The sequence below is a fragment of the Megascapheus bottae genome, chromosome 30 (assembly GCF_031878675.1).
Source record: "Megascapheus bottae isolate mThoBot1 chromosome 30, mThoBot2.hap1, whole genome shotgun sequence".
Lineage (NCBI taxonomy): Eukaryota > Metazoa > Chordata > Mammalia > Rodentia > Geomyidae > Megascapheus > Megascapheus bottae.
In genome coordinates this window covers 1,330,803-1,346,347 of record NC_143538.1, presented here as the reverse complement: position 1 = coordinate 1,346,347, position 15,545 = coordinate 1,330,803, and the positions used below count along the sequence as shown (strand labels likewise).

The 15,545-nt window shown below is 41.7% G+C and overlaps 1 protein-coding gene across 1 annotated transcript in view; it reads left to right on the top strand.

Moving 5' to 3' along the window:
* Positions 1–15,545, top strand: part of Scaper (S-phase cyclin A associated protein in the ER) — a 172,201-nt gene that overhangs the window by 1,940 nt on the left and 154,716 nt on the right. The window contains exons 2-6 of the mRNA XM_090321658.1: positions 78–137; positions 4,066–4,183; positions 7,510–7,580; positions 9,219–9,413; positions 13,643–13,743. Coding sequence (XP_090177784.1) covers positions 132–137; positions 4,066–4,183; positions 7,510–7,580; positions 9,219–9,413; positions 13,643–13,743 — 491 coding nt within the window. The 5' untranslated portion in view covers positions 78–131. The remainder of the gene's footprint in view (positions 1–77; positions 138–4,065; positions 4,184–7,509; positions 7,581–9,218; positions 9,414–13,642; positions 13,744–15,545) is intronic.

The window sequence follows — 15,545 nt, the reverse complement described above, 5'->3', positions numbered from 1 at the left end:
TTCGCTTTTTAGCATTGTATGGATACGTATAACTTCGTGACGATATCTTCCTTAAAGACCTATGCATTTTGTTATAGGAGGCGTACCCATGGGTTAAGAGGTGAATGATCTTGACAGAAGGGAGTTGAAGGATGATGGTAAGTAAGTTAGCTATTCCAAAGAGTAGCCTTAAGTTTCTCTTGCTTTTTTTCCTTTTGTGCCAATACTGGGGATTGGATGCAGGGCCGGGGACTGTCTTAGCTTTTTTCTCAAGGCTGGTGCTCTATCACTTAAACCACTTCAGTGGTGAGATGGAGTCTCACAGACTTTCCTGTCTGGGGCTGGCTTCAGACTGATTCTCACATCGCTGTCTCTTGAGTAGCTAGGATTATAGGCGTGATCTCCCGGTACCTGGCTCTCTTGATTTTCTTTTTCCTTTGCTCTTGCTATGCCGGAGCCAGCCGGCAGTGAATCGGGATTCCTGAAATAGGGGGTAAGGACTAAGAAAATAGAAAAGAGACAAACAGATGGGATTCTGGAAGACTACAGTCAAGTCAGCAGCCCAAGACTCCAGCCTAAGACTGTATTCTATGGCCGTGAGCTTAAGGCTGTAGAGCAGTTTATTTCAAGTTCTGACCTTAAATACTCTTCTTAAAACTAAGGAACTGCCAGGGGCTACATTCGTAGAAAACAGCAATCAAGTCACAATTAGGTTCAATGAGAAGCGATTAACATTGCCCCAAATCATCCTGATAACAGCTTATTTCCTTGTGTAGACATTTGTGCGTGGGCCAAGGTCACTGACCCCACAGTCGGCCCCCAACACTGCTACTTTTGGCAGTGTCCTGAGTAGCAAAGATTACAGGCATGAGACATCAATGCCTAACTTCTAGTACCTGCTGACACTATTAGTTTACTCCTTTAATGAGTGTTTTAACATTTTTGATGGATAGGACCCACTCGTGTGAGCTCCCTCTTGTGGATTAAAAGCAGTAGTGTACCTATCCATGTAAGGTTTTTTTTTTTTTTTTGCCAGTCCTGGGCTTGGGCTCAGGTCCTGAGCACTGTCTTTGGACTTTCTCAAGGCTAGCACTCTACCACTTGAGCCTCAGCACCACTTCCAGCTTTTTTCTATGTATGTGGTACCGAGGAATCAAACCCGGTCTTCATGCATGCTAGGCAAGCACTCTACCACTAGGCCAAACTCCCGGCCCTTGTTTTTGTTTTTATACTTCTTTATTGTTATTGTAAAGGTGATTTACAGAAGGGTTGCAGTTTCATGAATTAGACAAAGAGAACATTTCTTTTTGAACAGTGTTGCCTCTTCCCTCACCCAGCTTTTCTCTCCTGTCCCCACGCACCAATTATATACGCAATGGAATTCTACTCACCCAACAGAAAGAATGATATTGTACCATTTGTAAGGAAATGGAAAGGTTTGGAAAAAATATATTAAGCAAAGTAAACCTGACCCAAAGAAACATAGGGTGGCATAGTTTTCTTCATTTGTTGAAACGAGAACGTACCTATAAATCTACAGATAAACATACTGGATGCTAAAAAAAAAAAAGGCAGGCACCAGTGGCTCACACCTGTAATCCTTGCTACTCAGGAGGCTGAGCTCTGAAACAGTGTCCAGGGCCAGAGTAAAAGCCCCATGATTGACCAAAAAAACCCCAAAAAACCAAACCCTTAGACATGAAAAATTATACAGGTCTCTAGGCATTCACACAGAGTGACACCAAAGGAGGATATTCTGAGGAGAGGGTAACAAAGGTGCAATAGTTGTATGCATCTGATCATCTGATCGTATAACATAATATTTTGTTGGGCCGGGAGTTTGGCCTAGTGGTTAAAGTGCTTGCCTAGCATGCACGAAGACCCGGGTTCGATTCCTCGGTACCACATATATAGAAAAAGCCAGAAGTGGTGCTGAGGCTCAAGTGGTAGAGCTCTAGCCTTGAGAAAGTCCAAGGACAGTGCTCAGGCCCTGAGCTCAAGCCCAGGACTGGCAAAAAAAAAACAACAAAAAAACCCCCATAATATTTGTTAAAATGAACTTCAGGAAATGGAAACGAGTTTTGTTTTGTTTTTGCCTGGACTTGAGCTCAGAGGGTTGGGTGTGTCCCTGAGCCTCTTGTGCTCAAGCCTAGTATTCTACCACTTGAATCACAGAGCCACTTCTGGCTTGTTCTGAGTAGTTTTTATTGGAGATAAGAGTCTCACATACTTTCCTGCCTGGGCTGGCTTCGAACCAAGATCCTCAGATCTGAGCTTCTTGAGTAGTCAGGATTATAGGCATGAGTCACTGGCATCTAGCTTTTTTTTTTCTTTTTTTTCCCTGAATTATCAGAGTATGGAAGTCAAGATACTGTGTAATCCCTGAATAATTCCGTTTTTCCTTCTCTTCTCTGACCTCAATTTAGCTAGGAAAATCTGGAAATCAAATGTTCATAAACATGATTATGTATCAATACTATTATGTACCTGTTCTGGACTTGAACTCAGGGCCTACTGCTTGGCTTTATTGCTTATAGCTCTTGCTTTGCTACTTGAGGCAGACCTCCACTTCTGTTTTTTTGCTAGAGATAAGAATGTCATAGATTTGTCTGCCCAGACTGGCTTCATGCTGAGATCCTTAGATCTTTGCCTCCTGAGTAGCTAAGATTACAGGTATGAGCCTGGCCAGTTTTCTAACTTTTTTTTTTTTTGGTCAGTTTGTCTGTCACTGGGTTTGAACTCAGGGCTTGGGCATTATCCCTGAGCTCTACCACTTTAAGCCCAAGTGCCACTTCCTGTTTTCTCCAGGTTAATTGGAGATAAAAGAGTCTCCTGGGGTTTCCTGCCTAGTTAGGGTTTGAACTTTGATCCTGAGATCTCAGTCTCCTGAATAGCTAGGATTGCAGGCATGAGCCACCAGCACCTTGCTTCAATTTTACAACTTGTGTTTAATTCCTTTTGGGATTTTGGTTCTCTGGAAATTTTCAGTCTTAATTTTTTTAGGTCATTTTAATTACAATTTAAAATCTTTGTTAATTCCATTTTTCAATCATTTATGTGTATAATTCTAAAAATTTCTATAATTTTTCCTGGTTTTCTTTCATTTGGCTAAGTTTTTAGTAAGGCTGGTGATTTTTTAAAATAATTTTTATTGTTTTCCTATTTTTTTTTCTTTTTGGATGTAAGGCTTAGAAATTTCTCAGCTCAAGTGATCCTACTTCCTCAGACTGTATAGGCTGTAGAACCTCAGTCTTGTTTCTATGTGTCTAGAATGTGTAGTAGTTTGTTTGTTTGTTTGTTTATTTATTTATTGCCAGTCCTGGGATTTGAAATCAGAGCACTGTGCTTGGGCTTTCTCAAGGCTAGATATCTACCACTTGAGCCACGACACCACTTCTAGCTTTTGTTTTTCTGTGTAAGTGGTATCGAGGACTCGAACCCTGGTCTTTTTTGCATGCTAGGCAAGCACTCTACCACTAGGCCAAACTCCTGGTTCCTATATTTTTTTTTTAAGAGAGAAAAGTTCATCTTGATTACTTGCTCTTTAAGTGTTTATTGCAGGTTTGTACACATGCACCCCCAGGATGGCTGCTTACTGCTTAATGGAAGCATGTAATATTTGCACATCTATGTAAAACCCCCCTGGAGCAGTAGATGGCGCACATGATTTTGGGCAGAAACATGATAGATAGCAATATGGTGTCATTTCAAACCCTGATACTTACAATGTTAAAAGAAAAAAAACCAAAACTATCATGTTGAAGCGATCACGAGCTTTTTCTAAGGATTGATGTCTTAGAAGTGATTAGAGCCAGACACTGGTGGCTCCTACCATGCTGAGGGGTGCACGTGTTGGCTCTGCCTCCCCGGATGCCTTTCAGACTTTACATTGTGTCTAGGAATGTTGTGAATTTAGTCTTTGTATTCCTAAGCCTCGTGGCTTAGTTGTTTTTGTGGCTTAACCACTTTTCAAATCCCAAACTAGATTTGTTTGCTCTCAGAGTAAATGTAGGAAGTTATGAATTGTCACATATATTTTGCATGTTAAATGGTTCCTAATAATAAATATTCTCTTTGTATACATAGGCTTCGTTCCAGCGCTCTAATAGTCATGATAAAGTCAGAAGAATAGTTGCAGAGGAGGGACGTACAGCTCGAAACCTTATAGCCTGGAGTGTTCCCTTAGAAAGCAAAGAGGATGATGGTATGTATTAAAATTGGTCCCATCTTGATTGCAAAATAGAACCATAGTCAAGCATGATGGCTCATGCCTGTAGTTCCATCTACTTGGGAGGATGGGGCAGGGCAGTGCTAGAAATTCAAGGCTAGCCTGGGTAACATAACATGGGCACTGTGCTAACAAGACAAAACGAATTGGAAGGATCCTCTTACATCTAAAGAGTAAAACAGCACGCAAAATTGGAACTCTTGAGCTGGGAGTTTAGCCTACTGGTAGAGTGCTTGCCTAGTATGCACGAAGAGCCAGGTTTGATTCCTCGGTACCCCATACATAGAAAAAAGCCAGAAATGGTGGTGTGGCTCAAGTAGTAGAGCTCTAGTCTTGAGAAAGTCCAAGGACAGTGCCTAGACCCTGAGTTCAAGGTCCAGGAGTGGCAAAAAAAAAAAAAAAAATTGGAACTCTTTGACAAATACACAGAAGATAAAATTTTGTATTGGAGCTGGGGGCTCATGCCTATAATCCTAGATACTCAGGAGGCTGAGATCTGAGGATCGTGGTATGAAATTAGCCCAGGCAATTAGCCTGACTGAAATTAGCCCAGACTTTTCTGCTTGACTTTGAACTTGGATCCTCAGATCTCAGCCTCCTGAATAGCTAATTACAGGTGTGAACTGTCAGCACCGTGATGGCTGTCATTATTCTGTGAACTAGGAAAAACCATTGTTTAGTTTTCTCCTTTAACAGCTGGGAATGGAGGGTGGAATGCCAGGAGACCTGCTTTGAAATGCTGTGAGGACTGCCTGGAGAACTGAAGGGAGGGACTGTAATACTTTCCCCACAGCAGGCTCTGTCTAGTCCATTCATAAGTGGAGTTTCATGGCAGAAAGACAAAGTTTGGGGAACTGACATGTCTCTCCCAGTACATCATGAGAGGGTGGTAGTTACTGACATGAACTTGAATTAGTGGAGAAGGTAGTCTCTTCACTTTTCTTTTAAAATTATTATTTTTTTGTGTGTGTCTGCCAGTCCTGGGGCTTGAAATCAGATTATGGGCACTGTCCTTGGGTTTACTCAAGGTTAGTGCTCTGCCACTTGAGCCACTGAACCACTTCTGGCTTTTTCTGTGTATGTGGTACCAAGGAATTGAACCCAGAGCTTTGTGCATGCTAGGTGAGCACTCTACCACTAAGCTATACTCCTGAACCCTCCTTTGTTATTATTTATTTATTTTTGCCAGTCCTGGAGCTTGAACTCAGGGCCTGAGCACTGTCCTTGGGCTTTTTCCTCAAGGCTAGCACTCTGCCACTTGAGCCACAGTACCACTTCTAGCTTTTTTTTATTCCTATGTATGTGGTACTGAGGAATCGAACCCGTGTCTTTGTGCATGCTATGCAAGCACTCTACCATTAGGCCAAACTCTCGGCCCCTCCTTTGTTAATTTTTAAAAAAGCATTTATTTTTTTGGTAGGTTTATTTTTTGTTTATGTGGTGTCAGGAATTAAAAAAATTATCTTTTAAGTTATTGCACAAAGGAGTTGCTATATTCCTTTGTTGTTAGTAATTTTCCACAAGCTAGTTTGAGCTGGGTACTAATAGCTTACACCTATAATGCTAGCTATTTGGGGGAGCTGAGGATCATGGTTGGAAGCCAGCCCAGCCAGGAAAATACTGGAGTCTCTTCAGTTAATCACCAAAAAACCAGAAATGGAGCTATGACTAAAGTGGTAGAGTTTCATCCTTGAGCAAAAAAGCTAAGGATAGTGCCTAGGTTCTGAGTTCAAGCCTCAGTACTGACAGGCAGGCAGGCACATACACAGATTGAGACTATAAATACCTTATTTCTTTTATGGTCTGCTCAGTAATTCTAGCTCCTTTTGGTGCTTATTAGGTAGTTATTACTCTGGCGATTGGGAAATAATGATTTAGTAACTATTGCTTTTTATCAGCTAACCGAATGTAAGGAAGCACTCTGCCTGTTCCTTTTATTTTTATGTCTGTGTATATTGATGATTTAAATTTGCATGCACATGACTTACTGTAGTTAGTAGATTAGAATCCATTAATCTACTTATTTTAGTGTTCAGATTGTTCTAGAGCTGCCTGGTAGGCGACTCTGAGTTTTCTATTTCCTTTTGACACTTTCTCATTCTTTGAGTACTTCCTCATATAATAAGGTTTCAAGTTCAGCGGGACTTTGCTTGGGCCGGAGTTCGGTATCAGTATTGCAACAAAACAATACTTTTTTTTTTTTTTTGCCAGTCCTGGGCTTGAGCTCAGGGTCTGAATATTGTCCTTGGGCTTTTTTCCTCAAGGCTAGCACTCTACCACTTGAGCCACATTATCCACATTATCATTTCTAGCTTTTTCCATGTATGTGGTACAGAGGAATTGAACCTGGGTCTTTGTGCATGCTAGGCAAGCACTCTGCCACTTTTAAAATGTACTGTGGGCCAGAGGTATGGCCTAGCAGTAGAGTGCTTGCCTACCATTCATGAAGCCCTGAGTTCAAATCCTCAGTACCACAGCCAGAAGTGGTGCTGTGACTCAAGTGGTAGAGCTTTAGCCTTGAAAAAGCTCAAGAATAGTGCCCAAGCCCCGAGTTCAAGCTCCAGGACTGGCAAAAAAAAAAAAAAAAGAAATGTACTCTGCTTTTAGTTGTGCTGGAGAGAATTAGAACTCAGGGCCCTGTGCTTGATGGCAGGTGCTCTACCACTTTAATCGTGTCTTCATCCCTTTTGGATTTTTTTTTTTTTCAAATTGTGTCTTGCTTTTGCCAAGTCCAGCCTGGGCTGTGATCCTCCTGTTTTTGCTTCCTGCGTAGCTGGACAGGTAAAGGCCACCATGCACAGATGGTTAGTGGTTGAGTTTAAGCATTGATGAACTTGAGAATGAGCAGAGGGCTGTGTAGGGTAGCTTTCTCTCCTTCATCCCTGCAGAGCAGCATGGAAGCCCTGCCTGTATTGGGTAAGTTGTTAGTGTGTGTGTGTGTGTGTTTGCGTGTTTGCATGTTTGCCAGTCCTAGGCTTGAACTCGGGGCCTAGGCACTGTCCCTGGGCTTTTGCTCAAAGCTGTCACTTTGCTACTTGAACCACAGTGCCACTTTTGGCTTTTTCTGTATATGTGATACTGAGGAATGGAACCCAGGACTTCATGCATACTAGACAAGCTCTCTACAACTAAGCCACATTCCTAGCCCTCACTAGATTATAGATTATACTGTTCTGGAATCTCTGGATAGCTGAAGATTCCATGTTAGGATGTCTGAGTGATTTGTATAATTTAGTATTATATCATCTAAGTGTTAGAGCTTAGTTTTCTATTCTCTATTTTTTTTTTCTCTTGCCTCAAAGGAAAACCTAAATGTCAAACAGGCGCAAAATCTAAGCGGACTATTCAAGGTGCTCATAAAACTACGAAACAGGTACAGCTTATACTGCTTTTTACTTGCTCTTAATTTTAATTCCTGAGTTTATTATAAATTATAAAAATGCTATTTTAGGGCCGGGAGTTTGGCCCAGTGGTTAAAGTGCTTGCCTAGCATGCATGAAGACCTGGGTTCGATTCCTCGGTACCACATACATAGAAAAAAGCCATAAGTGGTGCTTAGGCTCAAGTGGTAGAGCTCTAGCCTTGAGAAAGTCCAAGGACAGTGCTCAGGCCCTGAGCTCAAGCCCAGGACTGGCAAAAAAAAAAAAAAATGCTATCTTAGGCACAGGCTTGGTGGCTAAATCCTGTAATTGTAGTTATCTAGGAAGTAAAGTGGTGGGACTATGGTTCAAGGCCAGCCTGAGTGTAAAGCTTCTCAATCAACCTTGAAAGTAACCAATATAAAAAAATGGGCTGGAGGTATAATTTAAGTGGTAGAGTACCAGCTTAGCAAGTATGAGACCCTAAATTCAAGCCCTAGTACCATCAACAGTGAAAAAATGCACATACACATTTTATAATTTGGGAACTGTGTATCTTACCTATATAAACAAATATGTACTATATAGATAGTATATAGGCTTTTTATTCTTTTTCTTTTTTTTTTTTTTTTTTTTTTTTTTTTTTAGTGTCATTCCTGGCACTTGATCTCAGTGACTGGCCACTGCTCCTGAGCGTTACTGCTCAAGACTAGTGCTCAAGACACTTTGAGCCATAGCTTCGCTTGTGACTTTTGGTGATTAATGGGAGATAGTTGCATGACCTTTTCTGCCTGGATTGGCTTTTAATTGTGATCTTCAGATCTCAGCCTCCTGAGTATCTAGGGTTACAGGTTCGAGCCATTACCATATGGCAATATATAGATTTTTTTTTTTTTTTGCCAGTCTTGGGGCTTGAACTCAGGTCCTAGGCTTTTTCTGTGTATGTGATACCGAGGAATTGAACCCAAGGGCTTCATGCATGCTAGGCATGCACTAGGCCATGTTCCCAGCCCCATGTAGTTTTTTAATTTAACCAATGCATGTATTATAGTCATTGCCAAGTGTTTTTTTCTTTTTTAAGTCAGTCTTGGGGCTTGAGCTTTGGGCCTGGGCACTGTCCCTGAGCTCTTCAGCTCAACGATAGAGGTCTACCACTTGAGCTACAATACCACTTCCAGTTTTCTAGTGGTTAATTGGAGATAAGAGTCTTATGTTCTTTCGTGCCCAGGCTGGCTTTGAACCGAGAGCCTCAGATCTCAGCCTCCTGAGAAGCTAGGATTATAGGCATGAGCCCCGTGAACTACCTAGTCTTAAGTACTTTAAAAATATTAACTTGACTTTCATTTTTCTAATTACCTTTTTGTGTAGACATTATTACTGCCTTTTTTTTTTTTTTTTTTTTTTTTGTCAGTCTTGGGGCGTGAACTCTGGGCCTGGCACTGTCCCTGAGCTCTTCACCTCAAGACTACCACCTACCCCTCAAACCACAGCCTCACTTCCCCTGGCTTTTTTTTTTCTACATACCAAGGAATTGAACCTGAGTCTTGGTGCATGCTAAGCAAACACTCTATCACTAGGCTAAACTCCTGGCCTGTTGATCTGTTTGTTTGTTTTTTTCCCCCCCCATCTTCTTCAATATTTTATCTCACCAGAATACTACAGTAGACTGTAAAATAACATCTACAACTGGAGATAAACACTTTGACAAAAGTCCTACCAAAGCCAGGCATCCTCGGAAAATTGATCTGCGAGCTCGCTACTGGGCATTCCTTTTTGACAATCTTCGCCGCGCTGTAGATGAAATCTATGTGACTTGTGAATCAGATCAGAGTGTGGTGCAATGCAAGGTAAGGCTGCTCTGGACTCATAATCAACTTCAAGTTGGTGCTTGGGTTTTGCTGTGTCTGACTTGATCATTTCTTTCACTTGTTTTATTTTTAATAAATCATACACACACACACACACACACACACACACACACACACACACACACACACGTTTTTTTGTTGGTTTTGGGGCCTGGGCCTACATGCTGTCCCTGAGCCTCTTGTGCTCAAGGTAAGCGCTCTACCACTTCCAATTTTTTTTTTTTTTTTTTCCAGTCCTAATGGTCTAGGACTAATGGTCTGCCACTTGAGCCACAGCACCACTTCCAGCCTTTTTCTATGTATGTGGTACCAAGGAATTGAACCTGGGTCTAAATGCATGCTAGGCAAACACTCTAACACTAGGCCAAATTCTCAGCCCCAGTCACTTCCAATTTTTGAATGGTTAATGGGAGATAAGAATCTCATGGGGTACTTTTCTGCCCAGCTGGCTTCATGCCATGATCCTTATATCTCAGCCTCCTAAGTAACTGGAATTTACAGGCATGAACCTCAGGTTCTATATGCTTTTTATTTTATCACTCTTATGAGAAATGGTTCCTTTGATCCTTCTTCTCTCCCCTCCCGTGGGTCATGGGGCTTTATCTTAGGCCTGGCTGTTGTCCCTGAGCTCTTGTGCTCAAGGCTAGCACTCTGCCACTTTGAGCCATAGTGCTACTTCTGGTTTTCTGGTAGTTCACTGGAGATAAGCGTTTCATGGAGGCTTTCCTATCTGGGCCAACTTCGAATTGTGATGTTCAGATCTCAGCCTTCTAAGTAGCTAGGATGATAGTCATGAGCCAGTGACACCTGGCTCCTTTGATCCTTATGTTGAGATTGGCATAGCTGAGGATTGAGGTTCAAGGCCAGCCTGGGCACTAAAAAGTCTATGAGACTCTTATCTCCAATTAATCTCCAGAAAACTGGAAGTGATGCTGTGGCTCAAGGGGTAGGGCAGTAGCCTTGAGCTGAAGAGCTCAGGGGCAATGCCCAGGCCCAGAGTTCAAGCCCCATGACTGACAAAAAAAGAAAATGATTCTTTCTTTCTTTCTTTTGGATTTGAACAATGCTTTTTTCTTGTGTCTGCTTTAATTATGTCCTTTCCTAGTTTGAAAGCTTTGGTAGAAAGTTGTTTTGTGTTGGGCATTGGTGGCTCATGCCTGTAATCCCAGCTTCTCAGGGGATGAGATCTGAGGTTCCAAGCTAGTTTAGGCAGGAAAGTCCATGACATTCTTTTTTTTTTTTTTTTTTTTTTGCCAGTCCTGGGCTTGAGCTCAGGGCCTGAGCACTGTCCTTGGACTTTCTCAAGGCTAGAGCTCTACCACTTGAGCCTCAGCACCACTTCCGGCCTTTTTTCTATATGTGGTACCGAGGAATCGAACCCGGGTCTTCATGCATGCTAGGCAAGCACTTTAACCACTAGGCCAAACTCCCGGCCCCCCATGACATTCTTTATCTGCAGTTAACCACCAAAAAATCAAAATGACTTAAGTGGTAGAGTGAAAGCCTTGAGTGAAATAGCTAAGGGACAGTGCCCAGGCTCTGAGTTCAAGTACTGGCACTCACACACACACACACACACACACACACTAGCACTTTTTACAATTTTCTTTTTTTTCCATGAAGTTCCCCTTTGTCTGTGATTTACCACAAGGTGCTCATCTCCACTCCACCATTCGCACAGTGCACAGCACAGCACCGAGGCTGAGCTGAATGGCATAGCCATATTGACATGTTAGGCCCTAGGGCCCAAGCACTCATATTGGGTATCAGCAGGACAAAGGGTTGGCGCCAAGCATCCTGCTCTCCGCGCCAGTAACTAGAATTAATTACTAACTAATCGAATCTGTTGCAGCCAATTGGTAAACGAATTGGTAATTGTAGCTGTACATCTATATGTAGTTATCTGAATGCCTGTACCATTCCTTTCAGAGGCACTTTTGTTCTGTTCCATCCTGCTTGACAAAATGGCCTTCCTCACTTTAGAAGAAAGATTTGCATCAGTGACTGCTGGTCCCGCAGCTGCTTGTCTTGTTTGTAATTCCCCTGTTCCTCATACACGGCTCAGATTACCACTGCCTGCTACTGGGCTGATCATAAACATTCCTGCAAATAGGCTGCTCAAACCACCCAATGTACTTTCTCTGCTCCACTTAGTATCAGAAGCATAGCTGCTTATAAACTCCTTAGAGGTTTTTTGTTTTTTGTTTTTTTTTAAGTAAGAAGGGAAATCAGTTGACAATTTCCAAAATAAATTATTCCAAATTAAGTCTCTGTGTGCCCTAATGTACGTGGTTTAAGTTGAATGAATTGAATTAGACCATTTGAATTCTATTACTAGAATTGGAGAGAAGGAAGCTAAGTCAGGTTTTTAATTTGTCCTTTTCCTGATTGTATAAGACTTTCCAGTGATATGGCACCAAGGATCACCATTGAAAGGAAAAGTTTGAAAAAACCCAATATGTCTTTGTTCAGAAGTACCTTAATTTTTTTTGGCGGGGGGGGGATTTCTGGATTTTTAAACTCAATATTTTGCTGCTAGGCTGGCATTCTACCACTTGAGCCATGCTTCCAGCCTGGCTTCCTACTGGTTACTTTGGAAATAGAGACTAGATGAGCTTTTCTTCTCATTAATCTTGAACATTGTTCTTCCAGATCTTAGTCTTCTGAGTATCATAGATTGTAGGAATGAGCCACTGGTGTCTGGGTCAGAATATAATTTTTGTAACAAGTAACTTTTTTTTTTTTTTGCCAGTCCTGGGGCTTGAACTCAGGCCTAAGCACTGTCCTTGAGCTTTCTCAAGGCTAGAGTTCTACCACTTGAACCACAGTACCACTTCAAGCTTTTTGTATGGATGTGGTACCAAGGAATCAAACCTGGGTCTTTGTGGATGCTAGGCAAACACCCAGCCCCAAGTAACTCATTTGTGAATAGCTTGGCATATATTAATAGTCGTGGATCTTATGCCTATGGTATACTTATTCCTGTGTGTTGGACTTTGCTGATAATTCTATTGTAGCTCTGGAAAAGTAATTATTGGTAATGTACACGATCATACTTACAACTGGCTGATGTTTTGTGAGAGTCTTGGAAAATCGCCTTTATGGTAAAATGAGCCTGATGAGTCTTTACAGTGAGGTGAGTGTGTTGCAGTTTAAATTTCTTTGCCTCATGTCTTATGCATGTGACCAGCAGCTGTGGCTGGTAGAGCAGTACTTAACTTACACAGTCACAGTGTCAGTTGATTTTGGTGTACTGGGGTGTGAACTCAGGTTCTTGGCTGCCCTTTCCCCCTGTTAATTATTATTGAGATGGTGTCTCACTTTAGACCCTCACCAGCCTGATTTTCTTTCAGTACTGGGACTGAACTACTTAGGATATTGTGGCTGCCAGGTAGATGCTTTACCACTTGAACCGCTTTCTTAGTGCATTTAACTTGCATTAGTTTTTGAATAGGGCCTTGCTTTTCTGCCTGGACTGGACTGCCATCCTGTCTTTCTCACTTGGCTGAGATGACAAGCACATACCTAGCTTTTTAGTGTTGGAGTTGGAGGTCTTTGGGAAGTTTGTGCCCTAGCTGGCCTTGAAACATGATCTTCCTGTTCTCTGACTCCTGAGCTGCTGCAATGTTACAAGAGTCTCTGCAATAATTTTATCTCTTTCTGTTGTGTGTATTTGGGGGTATTTACATTTTTTTCTTCTTGATGGTAATTATCTGTATTTGTACATTTTATGCACTTGTCTGTCATCTTCATTATTAGATGAAAAGGAATGTTACTCAGGGAGGTCTTCTCTTTTTGATCAGTCATAGGTCTTGGAACTCAGGGCCTGGGTGCTGTCCCTGAGCTTTTTCACTCAAAGCTAGGGCTCTACCACTTTGAGCCACAGAGTTACTTCCAGTGTTTTGGGAGTTGGTTGGAGATGAGTCTTATGGACTTTCCTACCTGGACTGGCTTTGAACCATGATCCTTGAATCTCAGTCTCCTGAGTAGCTAGGATTACAAGAGTGAGCCACTGGCACCAGGCTCAGGGAGTCTTGAGAAAGCATGTCATTGCTCTCGAACTTCATATACTAATCTTACTGGATCAAGTCAGCTGTTTATCTTCAATAAGTTTAATGTCACCAAAAGTATTAATTAGTATTAATCATTTTTTTCTTGAACTTTTTCTTCTCAGTGGAAATTAATTTTTTTCTTTTGGTTTAACTTAGGAGGTATTGATGATGCTGGATTACTATGTGAGAGATTTTAAAGCACTGATTGACTGGATTCAACTCCAGGAAAAGCTAGAGAAGACAGATGCCCAAAGCAGGTAATAAGCTCTGGGGTTTGTGATAGCCAGTGGTTTCCATAGCAGTAATTGAAATCAATTACAGACGTGACCTCATTGACACAAAAGACACAAAACTTGTTAAAATCTGAAAGTTGGGTACTACATTTATCACACAGATTAGTTACAAATACTTACTGGGCTCCTGCTAATATAAGGTACATCATTTAGTAAGGAAATTGTAATTACTATGAATGACACGTTGTAGAGTTGGCCTAAGAGTGATATGCCAAAACAGAATTGATTTGAACCTAGAATTCATGAGTGTGTGGAGAGCAATCTGTCCTTTGGAGGACAACGATCAGGAAAGATCTCAGGGTGATATGACACATATGATAGATTTTGCAATCAAAATGTGCTGACCTTGCCAGATACCAGTGGTCCACACCTTTAATACTAGCTACTTAAGAGGCTGATATGTGAGGACTGAAGTTGAAAGCCAGCTCAGGCAGGAAAATTTCTTTATCTCCAATTATTATCTCCAATTAACTATTCAAAAAGTCAGAAGTGGAGCTGTGGTTCAAGTGTTAGAGTACTAGCCTTTGCACAAACTTTGCACCCATGCCTTGAGTTCAGGTCTTTTATGTAAAAAGAGTAAATTAAAACAGCCAAAGCTAAGCATAATAGGTTTGTATAAAAGTAACCTAGAGCTGGGCACCCGTGGCTCATGACTGTAACTCTATCTACTCAGGAGGCTAATATCTGAGGATCATGGTTCAAAGCCAGCCCAGGCATGAAAGTTTGTGAGACTCTTACCGCCAGTGAATCACCAAAAAAGTTGGAAGTGGGGGTGTGACTCAAGTGGTAGAGCACAAGCCTTGAGCTGAAGAGCTCTGGGACAGTGCCCAGGCTCTGAGTTCAAGCCCCACAACTCACACACACAAAAAAAAAAAACCCAAAAAGTAACAGAAAAATCTTTCAATGTGGCTCACGCCTGTAATCCTAGCTAATCAGGAGGCTGAGATCTGAGGATCAAGGTTCAAAGCCAGCTGGGCACAAAAGGATCTGAGATTCTTATCTGCAATTTACTTCTAGAAAAGGGGAAGTGGAGCTTGGCTCAAGGGTAGGGTGGTAGCCTTGAGCTGAAGAGCTCAGGGACAGTGCCCAGGCCGAGTTAAAGCCCCATGGCCCACAAAAAAAAAAAAAAAAAAATCTTTCCACTTTGGAAGATGATGGGAAAAAATGGATGTACTTTGGTTGGGTAATAATGAGAAATGAATATTCCTTCAGAAAGGAGAAAGGTTCAGTTGGAATCTGCACAATTAACTGTTTATACAATTACCTCTACTGAGACTTGTGACAAGGACAAAGTCCTGCTCTCATGAAGTGTGCTGCCTGCGGTGGTGTGAATGTAACCTTTCCTAAGTGCATATGTTGAATCTTCCTGATGAGAGAGCGTGGAAAGGTGTGGGGCCTTTCAGAGGTGACTGAATATTAAGCATGGTACCCTCGTTAAATTGGGTGTCTCATTCCTTAGGCAAAAGCAAAACAAAAATTAACCTTAAACTAGGCATCAGTGGCTCATGCCTGTAATCTTAGATCTTGGTTTGAAGTCAGTCCACGCAGGAAAGTCTGTGAAATGGTTTTTTCCAATTAACCAAAAAAAAAAAAAAAAATCCAGAAATGGAGGTGTGGCTCAAGTTCTGGGATAGTACCCAGGCCCCAAGTTCAAGGTCCAAGACTGGCACACACACAAGATTTTAGTATGTTAGGAACAGAAGAACCAAGAGAGCAAACCTAAGAGACAAATGTAGGAGATTTTTTAACCCTGGAAACCAAATCCA